The 11,287-nt window shown below is 43.4% G+C and overlaps 1 protein-coding gene across 1 annotated transcript in view; it reads right to left on the reverse strand.

The window, feature by feature from the left end:
* The window catches only part of hcn1 (hyperpolarization activated cyclic nucleotide-gated potassium channel 1), a 73,409-nt gene extending 62,403 nt beyond the window's left edge, over positions 1-11,006 (reverse strand). The window contains exon 1 of the mRNA XM_089020606.1: positions 10,378-11,006. Within this exon, the coding sequence (XP_088876732.1) occupies positions 10,378-10,736 (359 nt within the window). The 5' untranslated portion in view covers positions 10,737-11,006. The remainder of the gene's footprint in view (positions 1-10,377) is intronic.
* Positions 11,007-11,287: the final 281 nt, after the last annotated feature.

The raw sequence follows: 11,287 nt of genomic DNA on the forward strand, positions 1-11,287 counted from the left end.
GCCATCCTCCGAGGGTGAAAATCGACGAGATGGGTGGCGGGCGGTGTGCCTTTGCGCTGCCATTCTGGATCGGGCAGTAATGGATCTGTATGAATTCATTAAGGCACGACCTCGGCTTCATAAATACCCACAGATTGCACGTCCGATAATTGTCTTCACTTAACGCTAAATAGGAGCCCTCCAGGCGACGCAGGATATAGCCGCGGCTGGGTTATTTTTACACGGATGGACATTGACATGAAGCCTCTTCGGACGTGTGGCCGTGACTCAACAAAGAACCTTGAGGGGAGCGTCCGGGTTAATATTCTTGTGGCCGAGCGGCAGCCAAATGGGCCTTGAGCCTGACAGCCATGTTATTTGTCTTTTTATGAACAGGTGAAAGGTCAAATACAAACTGTACGGGAAAAAAAAAAACATGTTCACGTTGGACTGCCGCATGGCCGTTTGGTTATTCAGGAGATGGTCACCAAACGTGACGATGCAGTCAGCCACACTTAACGGTATGTGCGCTTCTCCCGACATCTCATTGAATTAAGCGCTTGCTTTAACACTTGGGCCGCAAAGGCTCGAACACAGGAAGATTGTCTTTTACTGCCGGCAGAGGACGTAGTCATTCATGACCGACGCACAACTTCTGACGCCCTCTGCCAAGCTATTTATTGAGAGTACAGTGATACATTGGTTTACGAACCCCTTGGCTTACGAATTTTTTGGTTTCCGAACGTTAAATTTATGAAACTTTTACCTTGGCATACAAACTATTTTTCGGGATACACACGGAGCTGCCACAATGACTGAGAGCCCGTTCACCTAAAAGAAAATGGCAGCCGGCTTGTTTTGTTCCTCTATTCCCCGCCCCCAGTCTTTGGTTAAAGCCACGTGATTGGTCAGGAACGCAGCAGTGAGGGGAGGTGGTTCAAACATTAAAGAGACAGGCAGAAAACAAAGTGAGCGTGACAAAACGGATAGAAAACAGTGAAATTTGGACTTGTTTCAACTTTGATAGCTCAAAGGTAGAGTGTAGACTGCAAGGTTAAAATTCCCATCAATCAGGCCCTACAAATAACCCGCACTAGCCATCAGTTCAATTTGAAATGAAATAAGGTATATTTTGTGTAGTTTTAAGGCTTAGAAAATTAGAAAGTAGAGTTATGTTTTATGGGGACCAGGGAATGGATTATTCTCATTTTAATGATTTGCTGTGGGAAATTAATTTTTGGGACACATACTTTTCGCCTTACACACTCTGTCTGGGAACCAATTAAGTTTGTGAGCCAATGTAGCACTGTATATGCAAATTTAAGTGATACATTAGTAAAACATAGTCTTCTTGATTTGAATACCACGCGCCTGGACGACCCAAGCACAACTACAAAACATCAGAACATAGACATTTTAATGGGCTGTCTTTCCATGAACTGATAGATTTGTAACCTGCCAAATGAACTCTTCCTGTGAAGGAGTTTACAAAGCCATAAATGAGTCAAAGGCCAGATCTCCAACATGAAGATGACACTTTAACAGGCTGTATTTGTTCACCTCAGATTGACCCCAGATTTTCTGTGCTTCCATTGTGGGCCTTTTAAATATGGTAACTTCGATTCTGTCTATTATCTATCACCGCCCCGGATGGGCAAAGGTTCGGCGTGCCCAGTTAGGACCGGCAGCGATGCATTGAGATCCGGCGTCGACATCTAGTCCACTTTGTAGTGCATCAATCAAGAGCTATAACGGAAACAGTTTGTTAAGCGGCTCGGGTAGGCAGCGGAAAAACTTCAATAGGGATTGATGGAAGCCAGAGACGTCATTACCTCGAAACTGTTCAGGAGGCGGAAAAAACACACACACAAAAAAGACTGCAAATCACTGCCAACATGGTTGCAATGCCGGCCAAGTGACTTCATTAAATCAGCCGCTTTCTCCACCTTGAGTTCTGAATAAAAAGGTGGAGACAAGATCGACCACCATATTTTTCACTTTCAAAGCTAATATTGTAGCCATGGCTGAATCGGGATGTCACTTATGTGTGAAGTGCCTTTTACCACGTTCGGAAAAGCCAGCGTTTTTTTTCAATCACTTAGATAAAGCAAGATTCTGCTTTCGGAGATATTATCAAAACTGCGAATCAGAAAGGGGGCGGGTCAACGTACTGTAAAGCTCGGATCAGAGTCAGAGATGATGAAGATGACACCTCTTGTGTAAAGCTCCTTTTACAATTGCCGGAAAATGCTGGTATTTTTTTTTCATTTGATCTTGCAGTTTTCTGCCTTTTGAGGTCGTATCACAGCAATTATATGGGTCTGGAGTTATATGAGCTTGAAATGAGGGTGGCTGTACAAAATACAATGCAATACGTACATAAGCACTAACATGGAAAGAAAGGAAGTGCTGCCCCTTGTGGAAAATAAAAAACATTGCCAAAGGCCATAGCCAGCACTTTATCAACACCCAAGCATGAAGAAACAAAACCCGATCAAATTCGGGAATGGCGCTCTACGTCATATTTTCAATTCCCAAATTAATTGGTGAATGGCAGTGAATTAGTTAATCAAGGAGTCCCGATTCAAGTACTACAATTCCCACTATAGGTAAGAGTCCAAAAAAAAAATGTCCAAAACGCTCATCGTCCCCTTTCTGAAGACACACGGTGTGCACGGGTGAGCTAAGAGCTACAGGAAGTTATTTTTCTTCTTTTTAGTTTAAAATAACGTTGATATTTGACACTCATGTCTCCTGTTTGTATCCATGTCACGCAATGATGACATCACCTACACGTGATTGCGGGGTAACGTGTGGCCAAATGTGACTGTAAAGTGTCAGAGTTTTGAAAGGCACTTATAAATTAAATGTATTATTATCAAAACACTCCCTTTGCCGATTTTATATTGAAGGCAGGTTTGTTTCTTATTTTATTTTTTTCATCGGCTTTCCATGTGAAAAAAAGTCTTCAGTTGGGCCGAAATATTAGCACAGGCGTTCCAAAGCAAGAAATTCATCGCCATTTGCTTTTGACGCAAGCATCGATCTGAGCTGATTATCAATCATTGCGTGGATAAACACCAATGCATCATTATTGCCCTCTTACTGACGGCGGATCAATACTGTGCTATTTATAAAACCCAGAGAAGGAAGCCTGAGCCGGGAGGAACAAATGCAGATGTTTGATAATGTTCGAGTCGCGTTAGCTTAGCCATGTACGTTAACTCGTTCACTGCCAGACATGTGCAAAAATAATAATAATACATTTTCACAAGAGTTGCAACAAAGCGATTCACATAATAGCCAACACAAAGCAAAATAATAAACACAACAGGAACTGAAAAACAAGGACAGTTGTGCAATCTTAACGACTTTCCCCATGTACTCGATGATGTTTGAGTAAAATGTGTCCACTCCAGTGCCAGGGTTTTTGTCATTGTCACTTGAATTCCAGGACCCACAGAATATTGACTCTTAGGACTATGTAAACATTCAATACAAAATACAATGCAATACACACATATTGGTTTATATAGCGCTTTAACAACAGCTGAAGCTGGAACAAAGTGCTAACATGGAAAAAAGGGGAAATGCTTCCCTCTTGTGGAAGGGAAAAAGCTAGGTCTAGGGCCAGAGGTCTGGCCAGCTCTTTATTGGCACCCAAGCAAGAAAAATAAGACCCGAACAAATTTGGACAATGGCGCTCTACGTCATATTTTCAATTCCCGAAGAAATTTGTGAATGGCAGGGAATGAGTTAATATCATCCTGTATGTTTAAGGAGCTGCGCAATACTGGACCACGGGCAAGTATGAAAACACTAAGAAGGCTTTTAAGAAAGTAACATGAGCAAAAGGTAGAGAAGGCCATGCATGTGGGACCTCTCCAAAAACGTCTGAATAACGGATACTACTAACTTGCCATTAATCTTTAAGCAGTGGGACGCAAAAAGGACATGCCGGGTGTTACGTGAAGGGATATACTTGAAGTTTTTATGGAGATTGAGAAGTTGTGCTTTTTGGGATGGTGGGTTAGCAGGAGGGGGTTCCAGAGGACACTAAATGTGAAATGAGAGAAGAAGAAGGAAGGCAATTTCCCAAGCGACTTCGCTTTCAGAAAGTGGCCTTTAGAAAATGTCAGGGCAATGGTACGGAAGTTTGGGGGGCGGGGGGATGGGGGTGGATGATGGGGAAGGGGCAAATGTCCGACCTGCTTCTTGGAGTTGGAGGTTGTTTTCCACATTAATAAAGGATGAATAATTGTCTATTCTTTTAAACAAAATAAAATAACAAATTAATAACATTTTGACAACATCTCCCATTTATAAAACTAACACAAGCTAACTAGAACCACTGCGATAAAGTCTAAAATACAATACATATTGATTTATATAGCGCTTTAACAAGAACAAAAGGTGTAACAAAGCGCTTAACACGGACAACTATCACACACAGAAAATAAAGCAGTCACAAAGATAGTAGAAAGCACCAGGGAGTGAAACCAAGATCAAGTCAGAATCATAGCGAGTCAAATGCCAAAGAGTACAAGTGAATTTTGAGATGGGTTTGAGAGCTGGGCAGCGATGGGGCTTGTCGAATATTCACTGGCAGGTTCCAGAAAGTAGGACCAGCAACGGAAAAGGCTCCATCCCCTCCGAGCCTTTGTTTAGTTTTTGGCACATCTAATAAAGACCAGCACGGGTGGATGAGCTCAGGTAAGGAGGAGTGAGGCCATTTAAAAAATTGGAAACAAATAATAAGATCTTGAAAAGAACTCTAAAATGTATAGGGAGCCAGTGAAAGGAAGCCAAAGTAGGAGTTGTATGCTCCCTCTTACGAGCACCAGTCAAGAGGCGAGCGGCAGCATTCTGGACCAGCTGGAGACTCTTCATAGAGGATTAGCTAACTCGAAAGTGAAGCGAATTACAGTAATCGAGCTGAGATGTGACAAAGTCATGAATTACTTAGCTAGTTATCTATTAGTTATCTGTTAGCTAGCTAGCTTTCTATGTATGAGATATTCCGGGTTGAGTCAATGCAGGCTCATGTTGCTATCTATTAGCTACCTACCTAGCTATCTGTTTGCTGTCTAGCTAGCTAACTATTAGCTATCTATTTGCTAGTGAGCTAGCTTTCTATCTATTTGAGTTACTTCCGGGTTGAGTGAACGCTGGCTCGTGTAACTATCTATTAGCTATCTACCTTGCTAGCTGGCTATTTGCTATCTAGCTAACTACTTGTTCATTATCTATTGGCAAGCTAGCTTTCTATCTATTTGAGTTATTCCGGGGTGAGTCAACGCTGGCTCGTGTTGCTCTCTATTAGCTATCTACCTAGTTAGCTATTTGCTATCCATTAGCCATCTAGCTAGCTATCTATTAGTTATCTATTAACTAACTAATTTTCTATCTATTTGAGTTATTCCGGGTTGAGTCAACGCTGGCTCGTGTTGTTATGTATTAGCTATCTACATAGCTATCTGTTTGCTAGCTAGATAGTTATTAGCTAGCTTTCTATCTATTTGAGTTACTTCCAGGTTGAGTGAACGCTGGCGCATGTGCCTGCCGCTGCTCACCCACAGAAAAATTGATTATATGACTGTATAGTGTGCACTTGAGAGTTTTGCTTAGAAATCAAATGTATTATTATTATTATTATTATTATTATTATTAAGGTGCTCATGGGAAAGGAGAGGTTTTATTTTAGGCGGTTCGTTATGTTCACCCATGCAAACAATGGAACGTTGAACGGTCATTTAAGAATTAGTGTTGAAATGATTCAACCATACTTGCGCAATGGTGACTTTTTTTTATTTGCACTCAACAAATAGTCCATACATCTATAAAACAAAACTAATAAAATCTAAACTAAAACTCAGCATAACTTTTTTTTAAATAATTATTAAAAAAAAATTAAACTAACCGAATTTAAAAAGCAAGCGCTATTAAAAAAACACCAAATAGAAAACAACTATAATGACAAATTGCGTGTTCTTTATAACTTTGATGTGCCACAAAACGGTGGCATAGGTTACACAACATATTCATTTCCGTTATGCTCCAACAAAATAAAATAAGAAAATTGGCTAAGGTGCACCCTTTGCGTATCTTCTAGCAGCATAGGTCAATATCCTTACATAATGCTTTACAGAGACCACTAAGCTCATTGACTGCTAATCCTTGACCACTACCATGTGCTGCGCATACACTGCATGCACATCCCATCGGAGATCTCCCATAAACCTGCTCATGTCATCATCGGGATCAACTCCAAACACCAATTACAGCCAGAAAAATGACGACTGAAGAATGGCAAATCTCTGCTAAGGTTGAATTCTGATTCAAAGCACTTTTGGTCATTATGAGAGTCACGGCAACATTAGCAAAACTTGGCCAAAATTATTCCAATCGGAATTAGTTATGACAAACTTTTCTCTCCCTGGATGACATCCAAGGCCTGGAGTTGTTTTTGTCCTCAAAGTAGTCAAAAGGTTTTTTTTTTTTGTCATAACTTCGATGTGAACACATGAAATTGACAAAGCGATGACAAGCAAAACGCAATGTGTTTAATTTTACTCACTTATTTGAGGCATCTCACCATTTTGCAAATTTCCCCTTTGTGGGAATATTAACTCATTCACTGCCAGACATGTGTCCACTCCAGTGCCAGCGTTTTTGTCATTGTCACCGGAATTCCAGGACCCATAGAATATTGAGCTTTAGGACTACATAAACATTTAATGCAGCATAAGAAACCTTAGACTCTCTTCTTTTCATCACAAAAAAATACTTTACTAAATTATATGTGTCAGGAGTTATATTAGCTTGAAATGAGGGTGGTTGTCTAAAGTACAATGCAATACATGCATATTGGTTTATATAGCGCTTTAACAACAGCTGAATTGTGAAGAAAACGGCAACATGGAAAAAATGGAAGAAAAAAAACATTGTCAGCCGCCATGACCATTGCTTTATCGGCACCTAAACAAGAAAAAAAAAACGCCCAAAAATTCCGGAATGGCGCTCGACATCTTAATTTCAATTCCCGAATAAATTTGTGAATGGCAGTGAATGGCTTTCTGATTATGCGTTCAAACTCACTATATTCACCTGGTTGCCAGCCAATCACAGGGTACCCAAACAATACGATTAATACTACATGCACGCCTTTCACACATGGGGAGAAACCACAATACCCGAAAAAATCCCTAACTCAACACTGAAAGGCCGTTGTCATAGGGTTCGAACACGGAATCTGAAAGCTGTGAGGCGGATGTGTGAACCACTGCTCAAGTATGTAAAAGTACATTTGCTTGAAAAATAAATTAGTTAAAAGACATCTTGATCCCTAACACACAAATAAGAAAAGCATGTGGCAAACGGTACAGTCCTCTTGATTCGTTTTGACATTCGACAAAAATGTAAACCGGGGACTCACCACACCCGGCACGACAAGGCACGACGGCCAAAATGTAAACTGGGAGCTCTTCCGTTTTTAACTTTTATGTAAAAATTCAGCATAACGGTTCAGGTTGAAGCACTTCTGCAGACTGCCTGGCTCTGACTTCAGGACCAAGGCCAGTTCTCAGAGACAGGAGCAGGCTGCAGAGTGGAGCAAAACTGGCGAAGAGGGTGGGAGTTGGGGGCGTATGACGGATCCCACTGTTTCTGCTGAGCCACACGGCTGATGGCACGCAGGATGAGAGGCCCGGATGCATTAATTGATGAAGTGGACCATGACACGGTAGCCAACCAGCACCCGATTTCACTGGTGGAATTAAATGAGGCAGTGGGAGCACCGGGGGGGGGCTTCATTCATTCCACCGTGACACCGATTTCCATCACATGACAGCAGGCAAGCCAGAGACATTTCTGGTTTGACAAGATTATACACCGCCAACAAAGTGTCAAGAGAGATCAATTAATTGAGTTTTAATCAAACAGCAAATTCATTGATTAATTTAACTCGTTCACTGCCAGACGATGTGCAAAAATGTGTCTACTCCAGTGCCAGGGTTTTTGTCATTGTCACTCGAATTCCAGGACCCACAGAATATTGTGTTTTAGGACTACATAAATATTCAATGCGGCGTAAGAAACCTTAGACTCTCTTCTTTCATCAGAAAAAAAGTTAATTCCTAAATTATTTGGGTCTTGAGTAATATGAGCTTGAAATTAGGGTGGCTGCCCAAAATACAATGCAATACATACATATTGGTGTATATAGCGCTTTAACAACAATTGAAGCTGGAACAAAGCGCTAATATGGAAAAAACGGAAATAATCCCCCTGGTGGAAGGGAAAAAAACATTGCTAGAGGCCATGGCCTCCTGCGCCTTACCAGCACCGAAGCATGAAAAAAACAAAACACGAACAAATCTGACAATGGCGCTCAACGTCATGTTTTCTATTCCCAAATTAATTTGTGAATGGCAGTGAATGAGTTAAGAATAGATTAACCGCTGCGATTAGCAGTGATGCTAATTACATTTGTTTTTATTCTTCATGAGAGCAGACTTTGGTGTTTGGTGTTCAGTGAATCAGCGTTTGATGAGAACAAACTTGAAATTTGTGGCAATTTTCTCACACTCTGGCTGAGGTCGAACTAAAAGTATTTTTATTGCCGACAAGCTGGGCCGCCTTTCCTTTGCGCAACGTCATCGGCAGTGAGCTTGAAGCCGAGAGAGACAGAAAGAGTCAGAGTGCACCGTGGCTTTATCACGTGTCCACTGCTTTTGAGTGCTCTAATTTACAGATCTCCGATCAACCTCCATGCATGTCGCTGAATAATAAAAAGACATGCTAAATCAGTATGTTTACAGACGCTCCCCAACTTACGAACGAGATACGTTCCGAACGGCTGTTCGGAAGGTGAATTCGTTTGTAAGTTGCTTCAGTGCTATATTTTGTATGGAATGTATGTTTAAGGCTTATATAAGTATGTTTAAAGGACAACCGATGCCTCCGGACAAGTTGTGTCCATAATTTGTAAAATCACTTCAAGTGACTTCTACTGAGCGTATTTTACAAAGATTCCACGGCACATAGCTATATTTTACCTTTTAATACTTGCGCTGAATATTCAGGAAGTCTTGTTTTTGAGTTGGTGATGATTCCTGACGTGACGTCACGTCAGGAACGCCCCTGACCGAGAAAGCGACGCACAATGCATTTTGGGTACTTTGGTCTGAAAACTTCGTGTTGATCCGTGTTGATGGCAAAATTAGCAGGAAAAACCATAAATAACGCCATGGTGAATTGTGTGTTGCGCCAAGATTACTATTTGATACTAGTTTACACAGACAAAGCAGACCATGTCCATCTTGTGCATTTTCTGGGACGCTACATTGGCTGATGGATCGAATTGATACGGGAGGACTTCTTTAATCGGTTGCAAACATGTATGCTTTCCGCTTCAGAACTATTTGAATCATATTCAGAACTGGATGAGTAACAGGAAAAGATCTTCTCTGAATCTGAAGCCATTGTTTTGATTCTAGAGCAAGGCAAGACGTCCTGGCGTGATGTCATGAACAAGGGGCAGGACCTTCTGAAACTCGGCATCGCCGAGGTCATTTTGACGTAGCTTTTGGACACTTTAAGTCATTTTTATTGGTGGTTTTCATTTTACTAAAAATATCAGCCTTCGTGTTTTGGGTATTTTAGATGTTATAAAACGTTTTTCTGATGTCAGTTAGGTAACAAAAACATGGTGTCGGTTGTCCTTTAAGGGCTATATCAGTATGTTTAAGGCTTGTACAAGTAACCTGTCTTGGTTTGTACTGAAAAATAAACATTTAATAAAATATATGTTCTATAAACATATGTACATGTACGTATGTTACTACAAAACTGTTCGTATATACCGTTGTTCGTAACTCAAGTGTTCGTAAGTAGGGGAGCGTATATATATACAGTACATTCCAGCCCTCGCCCCACTGCTTACCCGTCGTCAAAATGACATCACACGGGAAAAGTAAAATAGAACCCCCCCACCCTCCCCCATCACCCTGCAAACCTCTCCTTGGTCCGTCGTCGACTACCCCCCCCCCCATCCTTGCAGCAGAGTAATGTTTACAATCCACTATGCTGGTGATGCTGCATTGGCAGGTAGAGGGGATCCTGCACGAGCTGCAATTTGGAGGGGGGTGGCTGGGTAGGGGTGAGTAAAAAAGACGAGACACGCGCTCGCAGCCAGCGCGAGAGCTCGAGCGTGTTTTTACCTCACGTCCAAGGACGTTCGTTGGTGCGATGCAGCAAAATGCCGCAATGAGACGCGCGCTTGGGTGCAAGGTGTGCGCGGGGGGCGGGGGGGGGGTGAAAAAAAGCTCTCAGACCTACGGGTGACCGGAGCCGGGAGGAGGGGAGGAGGGGAGAGGGGGTGCGTTCAGGTGTTTTTACCTAAAATCGCTATACGGGTGAATGATCCAGTAGCCGGCCGTCTGCACCCGCTCCTGCTCCTTCTCCACCGCTTTCTGGCTGCCGAACATCCGCAGGGAGAACTTATTGACTCCGGGCTGCATCATAGCCCCGAATTGCCTCTGCATGAACCCGTGTTGCCTGGACGCCGCCTCCAGGTCGTCGAAGCCCACCATGGCCTCGTCGCGCTCCCCCTTGAAGCCCACCGAGTTGCCGTGCTCCTTGGTGTTCTGGCCGCCCGCGCTGTTGTTCTTCTGGATGGAGTCCTGCCGCTGGAAGGCGTTATTCCCGTCCGCCTTCTCCTCCTTGGCGCCGGAGAACGAGTTGGCTTTGTCCTCCATGGCTGCGTGAAGGAGGAGGGGGCCAGGGGAGGTGGAAAGGGGGGGCTTGAGCCGGAGAGGTGCCGCTCTCTCCCGGTGTCCTTCACAGTGCGTCGGCTGCCGCTGCTTCTGGTGCTCCTCCTGCCGCAAACGCCGGAGCCCGAGTGGCCGATAGCCCTCCCTTGCTCGCCTGCTCAGCTTGCTTGGGTTACCGCCATCTACCGACGGGCCGAGCCGCCCGCGCGTGCGACATACGCGCGCGCTTTCACACACACACACACACACACACGCACACACGCACACACACACACACACACACACACACACACACACACACACACACACACACACACACACACACACACACACACACACACACACACACACACACACACACACACACACGCACGCACGCACACACACACACACACACACACACACACACACGCACGCACGCACGCACGCACGCACACACACGCACACACACACACACACACACTGACAAGCCGCTGGTCTCACTGCGGTTTCGCCCTGCACACGCTCTGGCCTATTTTGCATAATCTTGATGGACA

Source organism: Hippocampus bargibanti, linkage group LG18, assembly GCF_051943395.1.
Source record: "Hippocampus bargibanti isolate YZ-2025 linkage group LG18, ASM5194339v1, whole genome shotgun sequence".
NCBI classification, from domain to species: Eukaryota; Metazoa; Chordata; class Actinopteri; order Syngnathiformes; family Syngnathidae; genus Hippocampus; species Hippocampus bargibanti.